The following is a 27,482-nucleotide window of genomic DNA, read 5'->3' as shown; positions in this document are numbered from 1 at the left end:
TCGGTGTGCGCCCAGTGTAAGGCTCCTAGGCACCTGCCCAGAGGTAAGCTACACCCCTTACCCGTCCCACAAGGGGCTTGGTCGCACCTGTCGGTGGATTTCCTTACAGATCTTCCTCCTTCACAGGGTAACACCACGATCCTGGTCGTTGTGGACCGGTTTTCTAAGTCCTGCCATCTCCTCCCTCTGCCCGGTCTCCCTACGGCCCTACAGACTGCGAAGGCCTTGTTTACACACGTCTTCCGGCACTACGGGGTGCCTGAGGATATAGTGTCTGATCAGGGTCCACAGTTCACGTTGAGGGTCTGGAGGGCATTCATGGAACGTCTGGGGGTCTCGATCAGCCTTACCTCAGGTTTCCACCCCGAGAGTAACGGGCAGGTGGAGAGAGTAAACCAGGAGGTGGGTAGGTTTCTGAGGTCTTATTAACCAGGACCGGCCGGGGGAGTGGGCGGCGTTCGTGCCCTGGGCAGAGATGGCCCAGAACTCGCTCCGCCACTCCTCTACTATCCTCTGCCCTTTCCAGTGCGTACTGGGGTACCAGCCGGTTCTGGCGCCATGGCATCAGAGTCAGATCGAGGCTCCTGCGGTGGACAACTGGTTCAGGCACACGGAGGAGACAAGCGACGCCGCTCATATTCACCTCCAGCGGGCAGTGCTTCACCAGAAAGCCAGCGCAGACCATCACCGCAGTGAGGTCGGGTCTGGCTCTCGACCCGAATCCTGCCCCTCCGCCTGCCCTGCCGGAAGCTGGGGCCGCGGTTTGTGGGGCCATTTAAAGTCCTGAGGAGACTGAACGAGGTTAGTTACAGGTTACAACTTCCCCCCGATTACCGTATTAACCCCCTCGTTCCATGTGTCTCTCCTCAGTCCGGTGGTGGCTGGCCCACTCCAGGAGTCTGAGAGGTTCCCTCTGGACATCAAGGGGGGCCCCGGCGTATTCCTTTCGCTCCATACTGGATTCAATGCGTTGGGCGAGGGGCCTTCAGTACCACGTGGAGTGGGAGGGGTAGGTCCGGAGGAGAGATGCTGGGTTCCGGTGGAGGACGTGTTGGACCCTTCAATGGTGCGGGAGTTTCTCCGTCCGGATCGCCCTGCATCTTGCCCTCCGGGTTGCCGAAGTCGGTTCCTCTCCTTGTCCGGGCGACGTTCGGCGGTCGACGTCACCGGTCTTCTAGCCATCGCCGATCCACTTTTAATTTTCCATTTGTTTTGTCTTGTTTTCTCACACACCTGGTTTACATTTCCATCATTACTTGTCGTGTATTTAACCCTCTGTTCCCCCCATGTCTGTGTGTGAAATTGTTTATTGTTGAGGTTGGCACGCTTCTGGCTGGCTTGCGCCGGGTTCTGTTTTATACCCGTGCTTTGTGGCAGCCTGTACTTTGTACTTGGGTTTTTGTACTTTGTGCTGCCTCACTTGTTCGTTGGGCATTTGTTTTGTTGACGTGGTAGCGTTCTGTGCAAATGATTGCCTAAGTAATGTGCTTTGTCCACTCATCTCTGCTCTCCTGCGCCTGGCTTCTATGCACCAGCTACACACCCCTTGACAACACACCAACTCATTCAATGGTTTTTCTTTATTTTTTACTATTTTCTACATTTTAGAATAATAGTGAAGACATCCCAACTATGAAATAACACATATGGAATCATGTAGCAACCAAAAAATGTTAAACAAATCAAAATATATTTTAAACTTGAGATTTGTGGTTCCAACCGCCGTGTCTTATTGAGACGCAGAGGAGGTGAACGGCCAATCTCCACATGTGTGGTTCCCACCGTGAATCATGGAGGAGGAGGTGTGATGGTGTGGGGGTGCTTTGCTGGTGACACTGTTGGTGATTTATTTAGAATTCAAGGCACACTTAACCAGCATGGCTACCACAGCATTCTGCAGCGATACGCCATCCCATCTGGTTTGTGCTTAGTGGAACTATCATTTGTTTTTCAACAGGAAAATGACTCAACACACCTCCAGGCTGTTTAAGGGCTATTTGACCAAGAAGGAGATTGATGGTGTGCTGCATCTGATGACCTGGCCTCCACAATCACCCGACCTCAATCCAATTGAGATGGTTTGGGATGAGTTGGACCGCAGAGTGAAGGAAAAGCAGCCAAAGTGCTCAGCATATGTGGGAACTCCTTCAAGACGGTTGGAAAAGCATTCCAGGTGAAGCTGGTTGAGAGAATGCCTAGAGTGTGCAAAGCTGTCCTCAAGGCAAAGTGTGGCTACTTTGAAGAATCTAAAATCTAAAATCTATTTTGATTTGTTTAACACTTTTTTGTTTACTACGTGATTCCATATATGTTCTTTCATAGTTTTGATGTCTTCACTATTATTCTAACAATGTAGAAAATAGTAAAAATAAAGAAAAACCCTTGAATGAGTAAGTGTGTCCAAACTTTTGACTGGTACTGTAAGTACAGTGTATCTACTCTGTTTTCATGGAATTCACTAGGAAGAGGAACCTACAGACGCTGTACTCTCCAATCCCGCCCAGACAAGTTCTGTGCTTCCCTTAGGCCAAATAAAGCCTAAGTGTTTTCAACTGGCAAGAAGAAAATAAAACTCCTTATTTTGATACATTTCTTCTGCTGTAGTTGGTGACCAAGGGCTTTCAGCCAATTAAAGAAACAACCTTCCAAACTTGGTCATTTTCCACCCTCCAACAGAAACAAGTTGAAGGATCCTCTTTAAACACAGTAAATCACCCCAGGGTCTTGTGTTCAGTCCATTATCCGTCCAGTTCTAGTTTGAAGCAACTGTTTGGGATCGAGGACTTATTTATCGCACTATGGGGAATGGCAGAATGTACATGAGAGGACTATGCATCACTTTCAATGTCCTGCTTCTGGTACGTACTGGTGTGACCTGCCAGGTCTGACCTTTTCTCGTTAATTAGTTATTTAGTTCATTAGTTATGTTATGGATTCATCATTATAACAGTGTATAAATCATATTAAAAACACCTGTGTTACATTTAGTATCTAAAAAGGGTCATATTAAAAACAAAATGTCAGTCTAAAATACAATAACAAAATATAAAACATATTGAAGTATATCTATGTTGTGTAATATGCAGTGTAGTATGTTTCCAATAATGGCATCATACAGTATCTTAATACATTTGTAACATACCGTAACAGACCTAAAATATCTATACTTGCAGGTATCTGGGTTATTTCTGTTTGTAGTTGGGGTGTCATACAGCTTCCAACACCCTCCTGAGGTAACAACTGTAAAAATGTTTTATAACTCAGAGAGTTTCTTCTTATGTAATAAAATAATAACACAATTTACAATAAATTTTAAATGACCAAAGTCGTCAGGTCATTTAACTGACCTTTAAATGACCTGATGTGAAATTAGATTGTAAAAACCTACAGTACGTCACCTAAAGTGATGTTAACAGCATCACAAAGATGCACAATTATTTAATTGACCTTTATTGTGTTTTCATTGGCCTGTATTATTTGTGTGAGTGCAGTTTGACCATCGGAGTACCCTCCATGAGATGTACATACTAAATGTGTTTGGACCCATTACTGTACTGTTCTCCATCCTGGGAGGCTACGCTGCCTACAGAGACAAGAGAATACTGCTGATCCTGGTAAGTGTCTCTAAGGCTCCGTTTACACAGGCAGACCAATTCTGATCTTTTGCCCAATTATTGTCAAGAGATCTGATCTGATTGGTCAGAATTGGGCTACCTGTGTAAATGCAGCCTAACAGGATTGGGATCAATTCCATTTCAATTCCTGTCAATTCAGGATGTAGAATGACATTCCAATTCCAAGTCTTTTCAATGCTTTTTAATGAGGAAAAGTTTGATTTTAGAATTAGAATTTGGTTTATTTCTGAATTGACTGGAATTGAAATGGAATTGGCAACAATCCTGGTTTCTAACAGCTTAGTCTCATAGACAACAACCCTGGTTTCTAATAGCTTAGTCTCATAGACAACAACCCTGGTTTCTAACAGCTTAGTCTCATAGCTCAGAGTAATATGATTGATTTGTGTTATTATTCAGATTCATCTGATTATTTTCAAATCAAATCTAAACTATCTATAATAAATGATAAGGACAGGGGTTTTGGAGGGGGGGGGATCTGCATGTTGTTAACCTGTCTCTGTCTGTCTCTATATCTCTCTGTCTGTCTATCTGTCTCTATATCTCTCTGTCTGTCTCTGTCTGTCTCTGTATCTCTCTGTCTGTCTATCTGTCTCTATATCTCTCTGTCTGTCTCTGTCTGTCTCTGTATCTCTCTGTCTGTCTATCTGTCTCTGTATCTCTCTGTCTGTCTATCTGTCTCTGTATCTCTCTGTCTGTCTATCTGTCTCTATATCTTTCTGTCTGTCTATCTGTCTCTGTATCTCTCTGTCTGTCTATCTGTCTCTGTATCTCTCTGTCTGTCTATCTGTCTCTGTATCTCTCTGTCTGTCTATCTGTCTCTGTATCTCTCTGTCTGTCTATCTGTCTCTCTGTCTGTCTATCTGTCTCTGTATCTGTCTGTCTGTCTATCTGTCTCTGTATCTCTCTGTCTGTCTATCTGTCTCTGTCTGTCTCTGTATCTCTCTGTCTGTCTCTGTATCTCTCTGTCTGTCTATCTGTCTCTATATCTCTCTGTCTGTCTGTCTGTCTCTATATCTCTCTGTCTGTCTATCTGTCTCTATATCTCTCTGTCTGTCTATCTGTCTCTCTGTCTGTCTATCTGTCTCTATATCTCTCTGTCTGTCTATCTGTCTCTGTATCTCTCTGTCTGTCTATCTGTCTCTGTCTGTCTCTGTATCTCTCTGTCTGTCTCTGTATCTCTCTGTCTGTCTATCTGTCTCTATATCTCTCTGTCTGTCTATCTGTCTCTATATCTCTCTGTCTGTCTATCTGTCTCTGTATCTTTCTACAGTATGTTGTCTTCATGACCTGTGAATTCATAGCCATCGTGATCATCGCTGTGCCGATGGTTCGTGTCCAACCAAAGGTATCCACTTCCTCCCCTAAAAATGTCATTGAGTTTTTAACAATTCCAAACTGTTGTTATATTAATAAACAGTGTGTGATGTTATAATAAAGTGTTATTTATTCATTTAAGATGGAGGAGATTCTGGACAGAAGGTTTCACTCTGTGACTCCTCTTCACGATACTGAACCACAGGTCCAGAGGGAGCTGAACAAACTCCAGGCATCAGTAATAATCAATCAATCAATCAATCAATCAATCAATCAATCTGGCTTCAATCTGTATTATCTTCAGCCAACGTATCTAAATATTGTTAACATTGCCACATCTGTATCAACTTTAACACCATCATTATTGCCATAAATCAATATATTGACAATGGTAGACAGAATAGTTGGCAAAACATAGAGAGGGGACCAGACTAATTGTTTGTTGTTGTACAATATTGTTGTTTGTAGTTGCACAATCAAACAAATATATAAATTTGGAGACGAGTGTTTTTTTTGGTTTGTTTGTTTATGTTGTTTGTCCATTAGGATCAATGCTGTGGACTGCGAGGCCACTCAGACTGGGGCTGTCACATTCCACTCTCCTGCTACTGTCCTCCACTCCCTCCAGACAACTCATTGGACAGTCTATGTGAGACTGTAAATCTAGGCCTACAGAACACTACGGTGAGCTTACCTACAGTTCCTTCCTGTTAGGAGATGAACAAGTAGAGCTAAGGCTGTCTTAACATTGAAGACATTTTAGATGCACAGAGATGACTAATAGCAGCAGCCAACGGATTGAGAAAAACAAAATATGAAACGGAGAAACAAGACAGCCTTGGGGCCAACCTTTAGTCATTTACATTATAAACAGCTGAGGGATGGGGCCACTAGGCTACCTGTTCTAACCACTAGGCTACCTGCTCTAACCACTAGGCTACCTGTTCTGACCACTAGGCTACCTGCTCTAACCACTAGGCTCCCTGCTCTAACCACTAGGCTACCTGCTCTAACCACTAGGCTACCTGCTCTAACCACTAGGCTACCTGTTCTGACCACTAGGCTACCTGCTCTAACCACTAGGCTACCTGTTCTAATCACTAGTCTACCTGCTCTAACCACTAGGCTCCCTGCTCTAACCACTAGGCTACCTGCTCTAACCACTAGGCTACCTGCTCTAACCACTAGGCTACCTGCTTTAACCACTAGGCTCCCTGCTCTAACCACTAGGCTCCCTGTTCTGACCACTAGGCTACCTGCTCTAACCACTAGGCTACCTGCTATAACCACTAGGCTACCTGCTCTAACCACTAGTCTACCTGCTCTAACCACTAGGCTACCTGCTCTAACCACTAGGCTACCTGTTCTGACCACTAGGCTACCTGCTCTAACCACTAGGCTACCTGTTCTGACCACTAGGCTATCTGCTCTAACCACTAGGCTACCTGTTCTGACCACTAGGCTACCTGCTCTAACCACTAGGCTACCTGCTCTAACCACTAGGCTACCTGCTCTAACCACTAGTCTACCTGTTCTGACCACTAGGCTACCTGCTCTAACCACTAGGCTACCTGTTCTGACCACTAGGCTATCTGCTCTAACCACTAGGCTACCTGTTCTGACCACTAGGCTACCTGCTCTAACCACTAAGCTCCCTGCCTCTGTGATGTCAGTGGGTATATATAATACATATACAAGTCCAAACTGGATGTATCAACTAAGGATAGAAGCTTTAAACAGACTTGAAACGTTACAGAGGCTTGTGGTGACTTATAAAGGAGTTTGATCCTGTTTCTCTGTCTCTGTGTTTTTCTGAAGCTAGACTGCCAGCACAATAACACACACGGACAAACTACAACTTCAGTGTCCCAGGAGCGCTGGGTGTACAGCAAGGTAAAGCAGTCTTATTTAAACATTGTTCATTTTTTATTTTGATGCAACAATTTTCAGTGAAAGCTAGCTAGCATTGGGCTAAACTGACTCCAAAGTTACAAGATAAAGCACAAAGAAATGAAGAGATCTGTTACCACAGAGATCCTATTCAATTATTAATATGTAATTGTAATACATAAAGAGTTCTAATATCTAATTCTATGGCTGTTACAATGCCATCTCTATCTGTTCCAGCCTTGTGGTCCCATCCTGAAGAGACACATGAACTTCCTGATTCAGATCATGATCGGGTTCATCTCTACATTTGCCACCATTATGGTATGACCACTGACTTAATGTTTTATTGTGAAGCTACTGTTATTGTTTTAATGTTTAATGTTGATTCATGTTTTATCGTAACGCTGCTGTTATTGTTTTAATGTTTAATGTTGATTCATGTTTTATTGTGAAGCTACTGTTATTGTTTAATGTTGATTCGCAGAGTACGACCCTGCCTCACACAGGAAGCGGCGCAGGTCCTAATCCAGGCACTTGTCATCCCCCGTCTGGATTACTGCAACTCGCTGTTGGCTGGGCTCCCTGCCTGTGCCATTAAACCCCTACAACTCATCCAGAACGCCGCAGCCCGTCTGGTGTTCAACCTTCCCAAGTTCTCTCACGTCACCCCGCTCCTCCGCTCTCTCCACTGGCTTCCAGTTGAAGCTCGCATCCGCTACAAGACCATGGTGCTTGCCTACGGAGCTGTGAGGGGAACGGCACCTCCGTACCTTCAGGCTCTGATCAGGCCCTACACCCAAACAAGGGCACTGCGTTCATCCATCTCTGGCCTGCTCGCCTCCCTACCTCTGAGGAAGCACAGTTCCCGCTCAGCCCAGTCAAAACTGTTCGCTGCTCTGGCACCCCAATGGTGGAACAAGCTCCCTCACGACGCCAGGACAGCGGAGTCAATCACCACCTTCCGGAGACACCTGAAACCCCACCTCTTTAAGGAATACCTGGGATAGGATAAAGTAATCCTTCTACCCCCCCCCCTTAAAAGATTTAGATGCACTATTGTAAAGTGGTTGTTCCACTGGATATCATAAGGTGAATGCACCAATTTGTAAGTCGCTCTGGATAAGAGCGTCTGCTAAATGACTTAAATGTAAATGTAAATTATTCATGTTTTATTGTGAAGCTACTGTTATTGTTTACATTTTTTATGTTGATTCATGTCTTATTGTAACGCTGCTGTTATTGTTTTAATGTTTAATGTTTATTCATGTTTTATTGTGAAGCTACTATTACCTCCCCAGGTGTTATGTCTTTAGATGCAAGACAAGTGTAGCATTTAGCACAACTATGGTTCAATACCACAATGTGGACTCGTTGATGTGGATATGAGTGGATAAAAAGCACATTATTCTGTGCACATTTCTATATATTATATCATGTTTTGTTATTGCATTTTTTTACTGTTAAAACAAAGGTAAAATCAAAATAACGTGAAAGTGAATAACATTTCCAACGTGTTATACATTGTAAATGAACTGGAACATTGAAACTTGATCTGTTCCACTGTATTCCAGATTGCTGCCATAGTGATGTCTCTGGTACTGCTGGGCCTCCAGATTCGGTCCACAGAGCCACCGCTCAACGACAGCCTCGACAGAGTCAAGTACCAACTCAGTCCTCTAGCTGTCACCTGACCTCAGCGTCAACACCACAGATAACCATGCTCTGCATGAGGACGAGAACATGATTCATATATACCAAACTGTTATCCTCCTGCTGGTCTTTTGTTTGGAACACTAGCTACAGTGAAAATCAACACACGGCTAAATTCCAAGTAAAAAACGCATGGTGTGGCTTTCATACCAGCTCTTCCCTGCTGTACAGTTTGGTTCAAGTCTGGCTTTTGTTTGATTTCCTGTACATGATAAATGCCAATTGTTCCCCTCAGATCTAACTATTGCACCTTGTTGTTAAAGTGCATTAAAACATATGAAACGGCATGTTAATAATGAGTGTATAAGTGTGGTATGACAATGGTGAATGAACAAGCCATTATGAATATCTGTCCAACATGGTGAAACGTTTTTCATCCTCGCAACAACAAGTATCATGCCAGTAAACAACCAGCTCAGAGTTAATAAAATCATATGATTTAAATCATTACTGCTCGTTGTAATTGTGTCAGAATAATTTCCCGAGAAGAGCAACGTTGCAATGGCACGGCCAATGTAGTAAGTGGAAACTGGCAGTTATGATTGGACAATGTGATTGGATGAACATAACCTCAAAGAGAGTCCATATAAGAAGATACACAGGGGAATGGAAACACTTTAGGAAGTACATCTGAGCAAAGAGATATATTCAATCCACTAATACTAAAAATGTGCATTTAACATAAAAACATCTTTATATTTAGTGTTTTGATCTTCGACATGGTTAATTTGCGCCATTTTACATTGCCATAGAAACGACTGCCGCCGGCGCGTCACTGTCTGTGGAGTGAATCGAACAGAGGTGCCGTTAACCGGTCATGACTGTTGTTGACTAGGCCAACGTTAGACACGGGACAGCTCTGTTACAACTCTAGATGAAGGTAATAAGCTAATTGCGTCTGAAGTGTTTTGTGTAACACCCCTCAGCAAATAACGTTAGCAAAGCAACTCAAAAGCAACTAAAATCGCAACACAGTTTAAACGTGTACCCATATTAGGTAACGTGAGTTACTGTAACGTTAGCTAGCTTCCACCTCATAGTCAAGTACTGTAATACATTTCATATTAGGTAACGTGAGTTACTGTAACGTTAGCTAGCTTCCACCTCATAGTCAAGTACTGTAATACATTTCATATTAGGTACCGTGAGTTACTGTAACGTTAGCTAGCTTCCACCTCATAGTCAAGTACTGTAATACATTTCATATTAGGTACCGTGAGTTACTGTAACGTTAGCTAGCTTCCACCTCAGATGGTCAAGTACTGTAATACATTTTGTTGACAGATTTGTTTTTGTAATGTTTTGTTAGCTCCACCTCATTTAGCTAGACTGAAATTGTCATAGCTAATGTTTGCCTAAAAATAAATGTCCCAGTATTGTGTCTTCTGTGTTTGTGTAGTGTGTGTGTGTGTGTGTGTGTGTGTGTGTGTTGACAAGGCATACAAGACAGGTAGCTTGTTAATGCCAACTGATATATTTGGGTTCAGTTGTCTTAAAACGTTTGTTTACGTTTGTTTGTTTTCAGGATGACATCTTCATCCCTGAAAATGGTTTCATCCTGGAGGAGACTGTGCAGGAGGCAGAGGTGGTACATGCAAATCCATGTTATTTCTAAGACTATTGTTTATTTCAAGTATCTGCAGTGATTCTTGAATATAACTATAGCCTAATAGATGCCTTAATTGTTTTCTACCAACAGGAAAGAACGGTTGGTACATTATGCCAAACCGACCCCTAGGTGCCAGTGTTCCTGTGCTGCGGTGAAGAAGAGGTCCATCGGGACCATCACTAAAGAGCTCGGGGCCCAGCTAGATTGAGCTCACGACCATCAGTATACAACAGAGTCCTGCCCCTCTACACCACAGAGTCCTGCCCCTCTACGCCACAGAGTCCTGCCCCTCTACGCCACAGAGTCCTGCCCCTCTACGCCACAGAGTCCTGCCCCTCTACGCCACAGAGTCCTGCCCCTCTACGCCACAGAGTCCTGCCCCTCTACGCCACAGAGTCCTGCCCCTCTACGCCACAGAGTCCTGCCCCTCTACGCCACAGAGTCCTGCCCCTCTACCCCACAGAGTCCTGCCCCTCTACGCCACAGAGGAGCTGACAGAGGGAGATCACTGTATGAACCTGAGAGCTCAGAATCACAATCATCTCAGTGCCAAGATATACTATCGATCACTCTGGGGGAACAGGGTGGTGTTCTGAAAATGGAGAAGGAGCAGGCCATTCAACAGCCAATTCAAAGATAAAGGGAATTGGAGTGGAATTGTTTTTCAACTGATTTTTTGTATTTTTTACCTGTTTCAATGGTTGTGCAACCTTGTCCCAGTCCTACTGTTTCAACTCTCTCTCTCAACCTATCAATGCTCAGCTATGAAAAGCCAACGGACATTTGCTTCTGTGGTGTTGAACTGTTGCACCCTCTATAACCACTGTGGTTATTATTTTGATGTAAAAAGGATTTTTGTAAAATACATTTGATTGATTGTTTGCTGTGCTGGATACTGTGTGTTCATTAACTGAGTGATTGATTGTTTGCTGTGCTGGATACTGTGTATTCATTAACTGATTGATTGATTGATTGTTTGCTGTGCTGGATGCTGTGTGTTCATTGACTGAGTGAGTGATTGTTTGCTGTGCTGGATACTGTGTATTCACTAACTGATTGATTGATTGTTTGCTGTGCTGGATACTGTGTATTCACTAACTGATTGATTGATTGTTTGCTGTGCTGGATGCTGTGTGTTCATTGACTGAGTGAGTGATTGTTTGCTGTGCTGGATACTGTGTATTCACTAACTGATTGATTGATTGTTTGCTGTGCTGGATACTGTGTAGTCATTAAATGATTGATTGATTGTTTGCTGTGCTGGACACTGTGTGTTCACTAACTGAGCGATTGATTGTTTGCTGTGCTGGATACTGTGTATTCATTAACTGATTGATTGATTGTTTGCTGTGCTGGATGCTGTGTGTTCACTAACTGAGTGATTGATTGTTTGCTGTGCTGGATACTGTGTATTCATTAAATTATTGATTGATTGTTTGCTGTGCTGGATACTGTGTATTCATTAACTGATTGATTGATTGTTTGCTGTGCTGGATACTGTGTGTTCACTAACTGAGTGATTGATTGTTTGCTGTGCTGGATGCTGTGTGTTCGTTAACTGAGTGATTGATTGTTTGCTGTGCTGGATACTGTGTATTCATTAACTGATTGATTGATTGTTTGCTGTGCTGGATACTGTGCATTCATTAACAGATTGATTGATTGTTTGCTGTGCTGGATACTGTGTATTCATTAACTGATTGATTGATTGTTTGCTGTGCTGGATACTGTGTATTCATTAACTGATTGATTGATTGTTTGCTGTGCTGGATGCTGTGTGTTCACTAACTGAGTGATTGATTGTTTGCTGTGCTGGATACTGTGTGTTCACTAACTGAGTGATTGATTGTTTGCTGTGCTGGATACTGTGTGTTCATTAACTGATTGATTGATTGTTTGCTGTGCTGGATACTGTGTGTTCACTAACTGAGTGATTGATTGTTTGCTGTGCTGGATACTGTGTGTTCACTAACTGTCTGAGTGATGGGGATTTTATATAGTATCTGTAACATGTTGGTGTGGATTTAATCTGCATCTTAACTTCTTAAAGTGCCAATCAGCAGTAGAAACAATAACAAAGTGTCTCCCTGCTCCTCTTTGGGTAAAAAGCTGAGGGATGGGCCTGGAGACATGTAACCACTCTCAGATTCATAGACAGAGTTATAGATGCAAGGACTGACCATCCATGATATCAACATTGTTATCCTGTTTCTATGATCTGTTTCCACTACCATATAACACAGTTCTCTCTGGATAAAGGTGTCTGCTAAATGGCATATATTATTAAAGTCTACGTTGACTCTGCCAACTAGTTGCTGAGTGCAGTTACCATTCCTTTCCAATAATAGCAGCCGAAGCTTGTTGAAGTCAGAACTCCAGCGACAGGGACACCGGGATAGTGCGCACTGAAAGTAGTATTATCTTCAAAGCAACTTCATCTGGTTACGCTTGAACCTGTTGTTATGGTGGACAAGCTAACGAATACAATTTGTACATGTCTTAGGCTAGAGTTACTAAATGAATTGTATTCAGTGCCTTGTCGTCGGTGTATGCGCGCTTTATGGAAGAAACGGCACACGCAGGGATGAGACGCTGTACACCTCGTCCAATTCTCCCTTGTGCAGATGGGGTGAACTGGCGATAAACTTTGCTCGTCAAACAAAATCATAAGAAAAGTTAGTCTGATACCGAAACCAAGTCACAATGTATTTATAAGGAGCATGCCCCATTATTGGTTAGAATGAGATTTCATGAATCATGATGCCGTCTGCGATTCAAACTCCTGCCGTCTAATCTAATGGTAAATGTGTTACCAACGTGCCAAACAGCGCTGATAATAAACATCGATATAGGATACTTATATAGTGTAACGAACCTGGGTTTAGAAGCGCGGATATCTACCCTGCCGCTCGGGCTTGTTTTGGGGGCACAGTCGATAGCGCGCTGGACTTCGGGCTAGAAGGTCGAGGGTTCGAGACCTGCTCCCTGCCTGTTTCATTACAATATATTGAACACCTACCCACTACTGATATTAACTTTAAACAATTTATAGTCATGCAACATTTCACCAATTATTTAGCTGGCAAATCGCCTGTTGACTGGTCAAGTAACCTCTTCGGCCAGGAAGTCCTTCATAAGGAATAGTCTGACAGGAGCCTCTGACTGGATGTACAGTTATACAGCCACCATCCGCTGGGATTTTGGGCTGTATCGCTACAATCTCTCTACAACACACACTCATACTCTAGCCATGACCAGTTTGTGTTAGCTACGCCAACCCTCTAGCTGAGCTGTTTCAGGCAGCATGGCTGTGTTGTTACTGCTACTAGAAATAACTATTTCATCTGGGGCAACGATAGGCACAAACATGAACGTTTTCAGTTGGTTTATTGGCTCCCTAACTAACAATGATTTCCTTCTCTGTAATAAACTAATTCTCAGACTTGGAGCTACTCAGTAAATTCAGCCATTTCTGCCAGTGACAGTAATGCCAATATGGCCATTTACAGTTAGAGTTAGCTGGCTTCTAAATCCCCGTGTTTCCATTCACCTTTATATAAGAGGTGGTTCCCCTACAGACGCCTGATCATCTTAGTTTAGCATGCCACTGCTGCCAGGCTAGCTGCGTAGAACCATGTCGTCGCATTCAGTGCAGTGCAGTACAACACCTCCTTTGTCATGCAGTTATTTATGACAAATATGGACATGTGTCAGTTTGTCACTTTCATGGTCATGTAGTGAAGATCTATTCAGCTACTGCAGAAACTGTCTTGAAGATAGCTAATGTTTTGCGATTTAGAGAAAACGTGCCAACAAGGGACCACGAGTTTGTCACTTTCCCCATTGACAAGCAGTTTGCCCAAATCCTGCCCTGCTCTGCTAAACATCACGTAAACGACCGTCACAGGACGTTCCTGTCAGAAACCCTGCCTGTTTTAACGTCATTTACCGAATATATACAGATGAAAGACCGCCCCCCTCACAAGCAGTGGTATTATTAAAGCAGGGTGTGCCGTTAAAACAGTCTGATTTGAGAACAGGGACTAGATAAGCAAGTAGATACTCTGTGTGCCCAGCATCATTTTAACAGCTTGTTTTGCTCTTTGATTCTGTTCACAATGGCACAGGTCAACAGATGTCTGAAACAGCTGTTCTTTGGATTCAACATGCTGTTAGGGGTAAGCAATATTAACATGAGATAACCTCATACATTTTATTGTTCATTAAGTGTACCTGTTGGTTTATTCAGAGATTTTTCTCCCTGTGTGTCTTTTAACCTCTTTATTTGGTATTTTTTTTATAAAGTAGTTCTGTTGTTTGACTACTTTCATTGCGTATGTTTCTAACTTTTCTTGATGTATTAATTGATGCATTCTGAATTGTGACCCGTTTTTCATGGTGTTTTAGATTGCAGGGTGTGTCCTATTGGTTTTGGAAGTGATCGCAGCACCATATAATACAGAGGTGAAATGATCCAACTAACTCACAACACAAACAACAACTGTAAAAGTGAAGTCTTTGACTCACCCCCCAGTGACAATGCTTGTGATCATGTTTTCCAGCATGACCAAGGAGAGTCAATTGGCTTGACATGGATTATATTGACTGCAGTTGTTGCTGTGCTGCTCTCTTTACTTGGAGCATATGGTGCATACAAAGAGAACATTGTGATTCTGAGAGTGGTAAATACTTGAATCTCATTGACACAATACAAAACAGTTCAAAAACATCACATTATTAACCTTTATTAACCATAGTGTTTCTATAAATCAAATACAAAATCAAACTTTTCCTGCAAGAGACAATAATATGGTTGCATGCTAACATTATTTAATTCAATGTGGCAAAAAATATATATAATAACATTTTAAAGAAATGTATTAAACAAAACTGTATCATTATGTATGATTTACTAATTGTTTGTTTGCCCGAAAATGTGTATTTTATTTTCAGTTCCTTGGAATAATAGGCTTTGGAACAATCTTCTTTCTTATTGTTGGATTTCAAATGGCTCGTTCAATGCCTGAGGTAAACTTTCCTTTAGATATTTAAAAGTCCTGTGAAATTAAAATCATCATTTGTCAATAGTTGCATTATTCTTTTTTTAAAAAAGCATTTATTTTATGCCGATATATCACTTACACTGTTTATCTTAAACTAAGCTGTTATACGGCCGGGTTGAGAAAGTTCTGTAGACACAAGCTATTGCTATTATTTATGATTATTTCACAGTTTATATTTTGTACATTTACTTTGTGGCTTAATTAACACTTTAAATTAAATATAAAAGCATCTTAAATTGATGAATCCTCTCAAAATGTGTATTTTTTCCTCATTATTTAAGGCCATGCAACTGATTAAAGAAAACCTCCCTGCAATTACATCAGAAATGATCGCTGATGCAGAGCACCAACAAACTATCATGGCTCTACAAGTACAAGTACTGTGGAAGTCTACATATTGTCCACAATTACTAATATTCATAAATAGGTGGCAAAATTTGAATAACTTTCCCTAAATTCACAGGTTTTCCATAAATCCTGGATTCAGGATTATGGATTTCATGCTCATTCCCTTCGTAATCTGGGAATCTGTCAGACAGGATTTCTGGAAAACCTGTGAATTTTTTTAAAGTTACCAGAATTTTGCAACCCAATTCATAAAGAAGTCTTAATGTGTCATGATCAATTTGAAAGACTAGCAATGTAAATTTCTCACTGTTTCTCACCTTGTGTTCATCTTGTGTTCACTGTTTCTCACCTTGTGTTCACTGTTTCTCACCTCGTGTTCACTGTTTCTCACCTTGTGTTCATCTTGTGTTCACTGTTTCTCACCTCGTGTTCACTGTTTCTCACCTCGTGTTCACTGTTTCTTACCTCGTGTTCACTGACAACTGTGTTTGCTGTTGCAGGGTAAGTGTTGTGGAATAATGAGTTACAGAGACTGGGATAGCAAGATTCCAGAGACCTGTAAATGTTCTAGTTTCAAGTCAGACCCGTCCCAATGTATGGAGGTGCAAACGACTAAAGATGGCGGCAACTGGGTGAGTAAAAAAAACACGTCAGCTGTTTTAAATGGGGCTAGGAGTTTTTAATCCTAACTATGTGATTTGAGCAGGAATAACTCCCGGCAACCAACTAATTCAATTACGAGGAATATTACAAGAAGAAAATGTTACATATAATTAAAACTATTTACAGTACTAGTCAAAAGTTTGGACACACCTACTCATTCAAGGGTTTTTCTTTATTTTTACTATTTTCTACATTGTGAAGACATAAAAACTATGAAATAACACATATGGAATCTTGTAGTAACCAAAAAAAGTGTTCAACAAATCAAAGTAAGGTGAAAAACAAGCGCAAACCAGATGGGATGGCGTATCGCTGCAGAATGCTGTGGTAGCCATGCTGGTTAAGTGTGCCTTGAGTTCTAAGTAAATCACTGACAGTGTCACCAGCAAAGCACCCCCAAACCATCACACCACCTCCTCCATGCTTCACGCTGGGAACTATACATGCAGATCTCATCCATTCACCTACTCTGCGTCTCACAAAGACACAGCGGTTGGAACCAAAAATCTCAAATTGTGAATCATCAGACCAAAGGACAGATTTCCACCAGTCTAATGTCCATTGCGCATGTTTCTTGGCCCAAGCAAATCTCTTCTTTTTAGTGGTTTCTTTGCAGCAATTCGACCGTGAAGGCCTGATTCACATAGTCTCCTCTGAACAGTTGATGTTGACATGTGTTACTTGAACTCTGTGAAGCATTTATTTGGGCTGCAATTTCTGAGGCTGGTAACTCTAATGAACTTATCCTCTGCAGCAGCGGTAGCTCTGGGTCTTCCTTTCCTGTGGCGGTCCTCATGAGAGCCAGTTTCATCACAGCTCTTGATGGTTTTTGCGACTGCGCTTGAAGAAATTTCTTGACATTTTCCAAGTTGACTGACCTTCATGTCTTAAAGTATTGATGGACTGTCGTTTCTCTTTGCTTATTTGAGCTGTTCTTAACATAATATGGACCTGGTCTTTTACCAAATAGGGCTATCTTCTGTATACCACCCCTACCTTGTCACAACACGACTGATTGGCCCAAAAGCATTAAGGAAAGCAATTCCACAAATTAACTTTTATCAAGGCACACCTGTTAATTGAAATGCATTCCAGGTGACTACCTCATGAAGCTGTTTGAGAGAAGGCCAAGAGTGTGCAAAGCTGTCATCAAGGCAAAGGGTGGCTACTTTGAAGAATCTCAAATACAAAATATATTTTGATTTGTTTAACACTTTTTTGGTTACTACATGATTCCTTATGTATTATTTCATAGTTGTGATGTCTTCACTATTATTATACAATGTAGAAAATAGTCAAAATAAAGATAAACCCTTGAATGAGTAGGTGTGTCCAAACTATTGACTGGTACTGTATGTCAAAGAAATTTCAATCCAATAATGTTATTTTAAATGTTTTTCTTGCGTTCTTTGTTACTTCAGGGAAGATCTGACAAATCTGAAATGATGTGGATCTACAGAGAGGTAATGCTTCTTTATGTCAGCCAAAACAACACTATGCAACGCAATCGGAAAGTATTCAGAACCCTTCCCTTTTTCCACATTATGTATGTTACATTAAAGCCTTATTTTAAAATGGATTTAAATAAAACAATTTACTCGTTAATCTACACACATTTTACATTTACATTTTAGTCATTTAGCAGACACTCTTATCCAGAGTGACTTACAGTAGTGAATGCATACATTTCATACATTTTTTTTTTCTGTGCTGGCCCCCCGTGGGAATCGAACCCACAACCCTGGTGTCGCAAACACCATGCTCTACCAACTGAGCTACAGGGAAGGCTACACAATACCCCATAATGACAAAGTGACAACAGGTTTGTAGAAATTTTGGCAAACGTATTAAAAATAAAAACAACAGAAATACCTCATTTACATAAGTATTCAGATCCTTTGCTATGAGACTTGATATTGAGCTCAGGTGCATCCTGTTTCCATTTTCTTCTATTTAACTAGGCAAGTCAGTTAAGAACAAATTCTTATTTACAATGACGGCCTACCACGGCCAAACTCAAACCAGTATGACGCTGGACCAATTGTGCGCCGCCCTATGGGTCTCCCAATCACGGCCGGTTGTGATACAGCCTGGAATCGAACCAAGGTCTGTAGTGACACTTTTAGCACTGAGATGCAGTGCCTTAGACCGCTGCACCACTCGGGAGCCCATTGATTATCCTCAAGATGTTTCTTCAACTTGATTGGCGTCCACCTGTGGTAATTTCACCTAATTGGACATGATTTGGAAAGGCACACACCTGTCTATATAAGGTCACACATTTGACAGTGCATGTCAGAGCAAAAACCAAGCCATGATGTCAAAGGAATTGTCCGATGAGCTCCGAGAGGATTGTGTTGAGGCACAGATCTGGGGAGGGTTAGCAAAACATTTCTGCAGCATTGAAGCACCCAAGAACACAGTGAAGCACCCAAGAACACAGTGAAGCACCCAAGAACACAGTGAAGCACCCAAGAACACAGTGGAGCACCCAAGAACACAGTGAAGCACCCAAGAACACAGTGAAGCACCCAAGAACACAGTGGCCTCCATCATTCTTAAATGGAAGAAGTTTGAAACCACCAAGACACTTCCTAGCTGCGGCCGGCATTACTGAGCAACTTGGGGAGAAGTGCCTTGGTCAGGGAGGTGACAGAGCTCCAGAGTTCCTCTGTGGAGATGGGAGAAACTTCCAGGAGGACAACCGTCTCTGCAGCACTCCACCAATCAGGCCTTTATGGTACAGTGGCCAGACGGAAGCCACTCCTCAGTAAAAGGCATATGACAGCCGGCTTGGAGTTTGCCAAAAGGCACCTAAAGGATTCTCAAACCATGAGAAACAAGATTCTCTGGTCTGATGAAACCAAGATTAAACTCTTTGGCCTGAATGCCAAGTGTCACGTCTTGATGAAACCTGGCACCATCCCTACGGTGAAGCATGGTGGTGATAGCATCATGCTGTGGGGATGTTTTTCAGAGGTAGGGACTGAGAGATTAGTCAGGATCGAGAGAAAGATGAATGGAGCAAAGTACAGCGAGATCCTTGATGAAAACCTGCTCCAGGGCGCTCAGGACCTCAGACTGGGGCGAAGGTTCACCTTCCAACAGGACAACGGCCCTAAGGACACAGTCAAGACAACGCAGGAGGAGATTTGGGACAAGTCTCTGAATGTCCTTGAGTGTCCCAGCCAGAGATTGGAATTGAACCTGATTGAACATCTCTGGAGAAACCTGAAAATAGCTGTGCAGCAACGCTTCCCATCCAACCTGACAGAGCTGGAGAGGATCATCAGAGAACAATGAGAGGATCTCCCCAAATACAGGTGTGCCAAGTCTTACCCAAGAAGACTCAAGGCTGTAATCGCTGCCAAAGGTTCTTCAATAAAGTCTTCAGTAAAGGGTCTGAATACTTTTGTAAAAGTGATATTTCGGGGTTTATTTTTTTATATAAATTTGCTAACATTTCTAAAAACTTTTTTTTGCATTGTTGTTATGGGGTAATGTGTGTAGATTGATGAGAAAAAATAACAATTTAATCAATTTTTTCTCTGAATACTTTCCGAATGCACTGTATATTAATTATAAAATACGGTACATTTTGAGGAATCATTCTCTACTGAACCCTACTCCACTGTACGCTAATCTACTGAACCCTACCCCACCATACCCTACTCTACTGTACCCTACTCTACTGAACCCTACCCCACCATACCCTACTCTACTGGACCCTACCCCACCATACCCTACTCTACTGTACCCTACTCTACTGGACCCTACCCCACCATACCCTACTCTACTGTACCCTACTCTACTGTACCCTACTCTACTGGACCTTACCCCACCATACCCTACTCTACTGTACCCTACTCTACTGAACCCTACCCCACCATACCCTACTCTACTGTACCCTACTCTACTGTACCCTACTCTACTCTACCCTACCCCACCATACCCTACTCTACTGTACCCTACTCTAATGGACCCTACCCCACCATACCCTACTCTACTGTACCCTAATCTACTGAACCCTACCCCACCATACCCTACTCTACTGTACCCTACTCTACTGGACCCTACTCTACTGTACCCTACCCCACCATACCCTACTCTACTGTACCCTACTCTACTGGACCCTACCCCACCATACCCTACTCTACTGTACCCTAATCTACTGAACCCTACCCCACCATACCCTACTCTACTGTACCCTACTCTACTGTACTCTACTCTACTGGACCCTACCCCACCATACACTACTCTACTGTACCCTACTCTACTGGACCCTACCCCACCATACCCTACTCTACTGTACCCTAATCTACTGAACCCTACCCCACCATACCCTACTCTACTGTACCCTACTCTACTGTACCCTACTCTACTGTACCCTACTCTACTGAACCCTACCCCACCATATCCTACTCTACTGTACCCTACTCTACTGGACCCTACTCTACTGAACCCTACCCCACCATACCCTACTCTACTGTACCTTACTCTACTGGACCCTACTCCACTGTACGCTAATCTACTGAACCCTACCCCACCATATCCTACTCTACTCTACCCTACTCTACTGGACCCTACTCTACTGCACCCTACTTTACCCCACCCTACCCTACTGTTTCCTACTTTACTGTAGTCTACTCTACTCTATTGTACGCTACTTTACTGTATCCTACCCTATTCTACTCTACTCTACCCTACTCTACTTTCCCCTACCCTACTGTATCCTTCCCTAATCTACTCTACCCTACCCCACCCTACTATACCCTACTGTGCCCTACCCCAACCTACCCTACCCCACCTTACTCTACTGTATCCTACCCTATTCTACTCTACTGTACCCTACCTGACTCTACCCTACTCTACTGTACCCTACTCTACTCTACTCTACTGTACCCTACGCTACTGTACGCTACCTGACTCTACCCTACTCTACTGTACCCTACTCTACTGTACCCTACCTGAGTCTACCCTACTCTACTGTACCCTACTCTACTCTACTCTACTGTACCCTACCCTCATCACTGTTTCCTATCCAACCTACCCTACCCTACTCTACTCTACTGTACCCTACGCTACTCTACTGTACCCTACCCTACCCTACTCTACTGTGCTCTACCCTACTGTACTCTACCCTACACTACTGTACCCTACTCTACTCTACTCTACTCTACTCTACTCTACTCTACTCTACTCTACTCTACTCTACTCTACCCTACTCTACTGCACCCTACCCCACCCTACCCTAATCTACTCTACTCTACCCTACTCTACTCTACTCTACCCTACTCTACTGCACCCTACCCCACCCTACCCTAATCTACTCTACTCTACCCTACTCTACCCTACTCTACTCTACTCTACTCTACTCTACTCTACTCTACTCTACTGCACCCTACCCCGCCAAACCCTACTCTACTGCACCCTACTCTACTGCACCCTACTCTACTGCACCCTACTCTACTGTACTCTACTGTACCCTGCTCTACTGTACTCTATTGTACCCTACTCTACTGTACCCTGCTCTACTGTACTCTATTGTACCCTACTCTACTGTACCCTACTCTACTGTACCCTACTCTACTGTACTCTACCCTACTGTACCCTACTCTACTGTACCCTACTCTACTGTACCCTACTCTACTGTACCCTACTCTACCCTACCTTTCTCTACTGTAATCCTCTGTACCCTACTCTACTGTACCCTACTCTACTGTACTCTACTGTACCCTACTCTACTGTACCCTACTCTACTGTACCCTACTCTACCCTACCTTTCTCTACTGTAATCCTCTGTACCCTACTCTACTGTACTCTACTGTACCCTACTCTACTGTACCCTACTCTACTGTACCCTATCAATGAACACAGTTTATTTATAAAGTTTTTTTACATCAGCAGATGTCACAAAGTGCTTATACAGAAACAAAGTCAAAAACCCCAAAAAGCAAACAATGCAGATTTATCCCTACTCCACTGTACCCTACTCTACTGTACCCTACTCCACTGTACCCTACTCCACTGTACCCTAATCTACTGTACCCTACTCTACTGTACTCTACCCTACTGTACTGTACTCTATTCTACTGTACCCTACTCTACTATACCCTGCTCCACTGTATTCTGCTCTACTGCACTATACTGTACCCTACTCTACAGTAGCCTACTCTACTGTATTGTACCCTACTCTACTTCACCCTACCCCACCCTACTCTATTGAACCCTACTTTACTGTACCTTACTATACCCTACTCTACTGAAACCTACTGCACCCTACTCTACTGTACCCTAACTCTACTCTACCACACCATGCTCTACTCTACCCTACTCTAGTGTACCCTACTGATCCCTACTCTACTGTAACCCTACTCTACCATACCATGCTCTACTCTACCCTACTCTACTATAGCCTACTGCACCCTACTCTACTGTACCCTGCTCTACTATACCCCACTGCACCCTACTCTACTGTACCCTGCTCTACTATAGCCTACTGCACCCTACTCTACTGTACCCTGCTCTACTATAGTCTACTGCACCCTACTCAACTGTACCCTGCTCTACTATAGCCTACTGCACCCTACTCTACTGTACCCTGCTCTACTATAGCCTACTGCACCCCTACTCTACTGTACCCTGCTCTACTATAGCCTACTGCACCCTACTCTACTGTACCCTGCTCTACTATAGCCTACTGCACCCTACTCTGCTGTACCCTGCTCTACTATAGCCTACTGCATCCTACTCTACTGTACCCTGCTCTACTATAGCCTACTGCACCCTACTCTACTGTACCCTGCTCTACTATAGCCTACTGCACCCTACTCTACTGTACCCTGCTCTACTATAGCCTACTGCACCCTACTCTACTGTACCCTGCTCTACTATAGCCTACTGCATCCTACTCTACTGTACCCTGCTCTACTATAGCCTACTGCACCCTACTCTACTGTACCCTGCTCTACTATAGCCTACTGCACCCTACTCTACTGTACCCTGCTCTACTATAGCCTACTGCACCCTACTCTACTGTACCCTGCTCTACTATAGTCTACTGCACCCTACTCTACTGTACCCTGCTCTACTATAGCCTACTGCATCCTACTTTACTGAACCCTACCCTACTCAACTGTACCCTACTGAACCCTACTCTATTGTACAATACTGTAACACAATATACTGTACCTTACTGGTCCCTACTCTGCTGTACCCCACTCAATCCTACCCTACTGTACCCTACTCTACTGTACCCTACTCTACTGTACCCTACTCTACTGTACCCTACCCTACTCTACTGTACCCTACTCTACTGTTTCTACTTTACCCTATCAATGAACACAGTTTATTTATAAAGTTTTTTTACATCAGCAGATGTCACAAAGTGCTTATACAGAAACAAAGTCAAAAACCCCAAAAAGCAAACAATGCAGATTTATCCCTACTCCACTGTACCCTACTCTACCCTACCCTACTCCACTGTACCCTACTCCACTGTACCCTACTCTACTGTAATCTATCCTACAGAACCCTACTCTACTGTACCCTACTACACTGTACCCTACTACACTGTACCCTACTCCACTTTACCCTACTCTACTGTACCCTACTCTACTATACCCTGCTCCACTGTATTCTGCTCTACTGCACTATACTGTACCCTACTCTACAGTAGCCTACTCTACTGTACCTTACCATACCATGCTCTACTCTACCCTACTCTAGTGTACCCTACTGATCCCTACTCTACTGTAACCCTACTCTACCATACCATGCTCTACTCTACCCTACTCTACTGTACCCTACTGCACCCTACTCTACTGTACCCTACTCTACCCTACTCTACTGTAACCTACTGCACCCTACTCTACTGTACCCTAACTCTACTCTACCATACCATGCTCTACTCTACCCTACTCTAGTGTACCCTACTGATCCCTACTCTACTGTACGCTACCTACTCTACTGTAACCCTACTCTACCATACCATGCTCTACTCTACCCTACTCTAATGGACCCTACTCTACTGTACCCTTCTCTACCCTCCTCTGCTGAACCCTACACTAGTGAACCCCACTGCACCCTACACTACTGTACCCTGCTCTACTATAGCCTACTGCACCCTACTCTACTGTACCCTGCTCTACTATAGCCTACTGCACCCTACTCAACTGTACCCTGCTCTACTATAGCCTACTGCACCCTACTCTACTGTACCCTGCTCTACTATAGCCTACTGCACCCTACTCTACTGTACCCTGCTCTACTATAGCCTACTGCACCCTACTCTACTGTACCCTGCTCTACTATAGCCTACTGCACCCTACTCTACTGTACCCTGCTCTACTATAGCCTACTGCATCCTACTCTACTGTACCCTGCTCTACTATAGCCTACTGCACCCTACTCTACTGTACCCTGCTCTACTATAGCCTACTGCACCCTACTCTACTGTACCCTGCTCTACTATAGCCTACTGCACCCTACTCTACTGTACCCTGCTCTACTATAGCCTACTGCACCCTACTCTACTGTACCCTGCTCTACTATAGCCTACTGCACCCTACTCTACTGTACCCTGCTCTACTATAGTCTACTGCACCCTACTCTACTGTACCCTGCTCTACTATAGCCTACTGCACCCTACTCTACTGTACCCTGCTCTACTATAGTCTACTGCACCCTACTCTACTGTACCCTGCTCTACTATAGCCTACTGCATCCTACTTTACTGAACCCTACCCTACTCAACTGTACCCTACTGAACCCTACTCTATTGTACAATACTGTAACACAATATACTGTACCTTACTGGTCCCTACTCTGCTGTACCCCACTCAATCCTACCCTACTGTACCCTACTCTACTGTACCCTACTGATCCATACAGTACTGTACCCTACTCTACTGTACTGCACCCTAATTTACTGTACACTACTGTACCCTACTCTACTGTACTGTACCCTACTTTACTGTACCCTACTCTACTGTACCATAACCCTACTCTACCACACCATGCTCTACTCTACCCTACTCTAATGAACCCTACTCTACTGCACCCTACTGTATCATACTCTACTGTACGGCATCACTACTCTAATGTGCTCTGCTCTACCCTAATTTACTGTACCCTACTCTATTAACCCTACTCTATTGTACCCTACTGTACTGTACCCTACTCTAATGTACTCTACGTCACTGTACCCTAATCTACTTTACCATACTCTACTGTAGTGTACCCTAGTATACTATACCATAATTTACTCTACCCTACTCTACTGTACCCTAAACTGTACTGTAATCCACCCTAATTAACTGTACTCTGCTCTATTGTACCCTACTCTACTCTGCTCTATTGTACCCTACTCTACTGTACTCTACTGTACCCTACTCTACTCTACCTTAGTATACTCTACTGTACTGTACTCTACTGTACTGTACTGTACTGTACTGTACTGTACTGTACTGTACTCTACTCTACTGTACTGTACTGTACTGTACTGTACTGTACTCTACTGTACTGTACTGTACTGTACTCTACTGTACCCTACTCTACCATATTATACTCTACTGTACTGTACTGTACTCTACTGTACCCTACTCTACCGTAGTATACTCTACTGTACTGTACTCTACTCTACTGTACTGTACTCTACTGTACTGTACTGTACTCTACTGTACCCTACTCTACCGTACTGTACTCTACTGTACTGTACTCTACTGTACCTTACTCTACCGTAGTATGCTCTACTGTACTCTACTGTACCCTACTCTACTGTTGTATTTTCTACTGTACTGTACTCTACTCTACCGTACTGTACTCTACTGTACTGTACTGTACTCTACTGTACTCTACTATACCGTACTGTACTGTACTGTACTGTACTGTACTGTACACAAGTTAACTCTACTTGAGTTTCTTACAATTGAAGAAAGGGCCCATGAACTCTTGATCTAGTGATCTTGGTCTTGCGACCATCAAGACCACATAAATTCAGTCTTTAACTTGTCATGGTCTCAACTCACTGGGTCTGGGTCTTGGGACCAATGTCCTGGTATACATCTTGGTCTTGGCTCCTGGATATTACCTTAGTCTTTGTTTTACAAACCACAGGCAACCACATTTGATGAAAGCAATGATCTCTGATCATTGGCAAATCACTCTCGACCCATAGAAATCCCCACCCAGTTGACTACTTTTAAATGGTGGAAGCAATGTGGTGATGTCTATACCAAAACAAAGTGATATCCTTCTAGACTAGAGTCCTCCTTTTACTGTATATCTAATGGACCAATGAATGTAAATATCAATGGATGTGTCTCTCCTCTCAGCCCTGTGGTCCTCTCATCTTGAAGAACTTCGACTCTGCTTTTAAGACCGGCCTTGGATTCTTCTTTGGATTTGGTGTTTATGCTGTATGGAATTATTTATAATAATTTTTCTAATACATTATACATAACAAATATTCAACCAAACTCAATTTAACTCCTTTGTCATTTTTGTTGTTGTTTATCCCTGATTTACCCGTCCCTCCCATGTTTGATTGAATTCCAGCCATACTGTGTTATGGGTAATTTCATTTTTTAACATCCTTCCCACAGTTGATTGGACTAGTGTTATCCGGCATGATGATTCGTCAGATCAAGAAGGTGCAGTCTACTGAAGTTCCTGAGACTATAGACGACGGATATCGTTTCACACCTTAATTCCAGGCAATTCGCCATGTGGAGGGAGTTGTGGGAGTTGTGGGAGTTTAACCGACGACCTTACACCCATAACCAGGGATGAGGTCAGGGTTTCAGTTTTGGCATCCTGGCAAGAGGCGAGGAGTAGAAGGTGCTCGAACAACGTGAGACGAGGTGCAACCAAAAAAAAGAATATGAGCGTTCGGAATGAAAAGGCCCAACTCAATGCTCACCGTTAATTTCATTTGTGTATAACCTTTTCTTTTTTATCATAATAAAGTTTCGTCTGTCCATGGCTTTTCTGGTCATTCTGATGGTCCATTAAAACGGACAAAACGTCATGATTTTAACTCAAAATAGATTAGTAACGTATCAAGCTTTTATTAACTAAGAACGAGAGTCATGCCTTTTTTTTTACCTTTAAATTCAGGCTAGAAGAGTAAGAAGTGTCCTTAGGATGACCTTAGTATGACCTTTAGAGTGAGACATTATGAAGCACTGTAATAGGGAAGTTCTGCTCTAGACGCACTGACAAAAAAAATTAATGGCTGTGTCCCAA

The 27,482-nt window shown here is 43.0% G+C and overlaps 3 protein-coding genes across 3 annotated transcripts in view; 2 read left to right on the top strand and 1 right to left on the bottom strand.

The window, feature by feature from the left end:
- LOC115189731 (leucine-rich repeat-containing G-protein coupled receptor 5) overlaps positions 1-27,482 on the bottom strand; it is a 653,393-nt gene that overhangs the window by 321,846 nt on the left and 304,065 nt on the right. The window lies entirely within an intron of this gene.
- LOC115189722 (23 kDa integral membrane protein) lies at positions 2,620-9,002 on the top strand. Its single transcript, XM_029748261.1, has 9 exons — positions 2,620-2,858; positions 3,174-3,233; positions 3,492-3,614; positions 4,909-4,983; positions 5,095-5,190; positions 5,499-5,636; positions 6,771-6,845; positions 7,080-7,163; positions 8,414-9,002. Exons 1-9 carry the CDS (start codon positions 2,799-2,801, stop codon positions 8,531-8,533), a joined length of 831 nt encoding a protein of 276 aa, XP_029604121.1. The 5' UTR covers positions 2,620-2,798; the 3' UTR covers positions 8,534-9,002.
- LOC115189724 (tetraspanin-9-like) lies at positions 14,187-27,217 on the top strand. Its single transcript, XM_029748263.1, has 9 exons — positions 14,187-14,339; positions 14,569-14,625; positions 14,724-14,843; positions 15,115-15,189; positions 15,506-15,601; positions 16,073-16,204; positions 17,657-17,698; positions 26,570-26,653; positions 26,840-27,217. Exons 1-9 carry the CDS (start codon positions 14,280-14,282, stop codon positions 26,942-26,944), a joined length of 771 nt encoding a protein of 256 aa, XP_029604123.1. The 5' UTR covers positions 14,187-14,279; the 3' UTR covers positions 26,945-27,217.

Source organism: Salmo trutta, unplaced genomic scaffold, assembly GCF_901001165.1.
Source record: "Salmo trutta unplaced genomic scaffold, fSalTru1.1, whole genome shotgun sequence".
In the NCBI taxonomy this organism is placed as follows: Eukaryota; Metazoa; Chordata; class Actinopteri; order Salmoniformes; family Salmonidae; genus Salmo; species Salmo trutta.
This window is presented reverse-complemented; position numbering and strand designations above follow the sequence as displayed.

What these genes read in the sequence shown, in the direction of transcription:
- LOC115189722 (XM_029748261.1), top strand. Translation starts at nt 2,799, where the DNA reads ATGGGGAATGGCAGAATGTACATGAGAGGACTATGCATCACTTTCAAT. An exon ending in TGGTTCGTGTCCAACCAAAG is followed by an intron (nt 4,984 to 5,094) that starts GTATCCACTTCC and finishes TATTCATTTAAG; the next exon opens with ATGGAGGAGATTCTGGACAG. An exon ending in AGCGCTGGGTGTACAGCAAG is followed by an intron (nt 6,846 to 7,079) that starts GTAAAGCAGTCT and finishes TATCTGTTCCAG; the next exon opens with CCTTGTGGTCCCATCCTGAA.
- LOC115189724 (XM_029748263.1), top strand. Translation starts at nt 14,280, where the DNA reads ATGGCACAGGTCAACAGATGTCTGAAACAGCTGTTCTTTGGATTCAAC. An exon ending in TCATGGCTCTACAAGTACAA is followed by an intron (nt 15,602 to 16,072) that starts GTACTGTGGAAG and finishes TTGCTGTTGCAG; the next exon opens with GGTAAGTGTTGTGGAATAAT. An exon ending in TGATGTGGATCTACAGAGAG is followed by an intron (nt 17,699 to 26,569) that starts GTAATGCTTCTT and finishes CTCTCCTCTCAG; the next exon opens with CCCTGTGGTCCTCTCATCTT.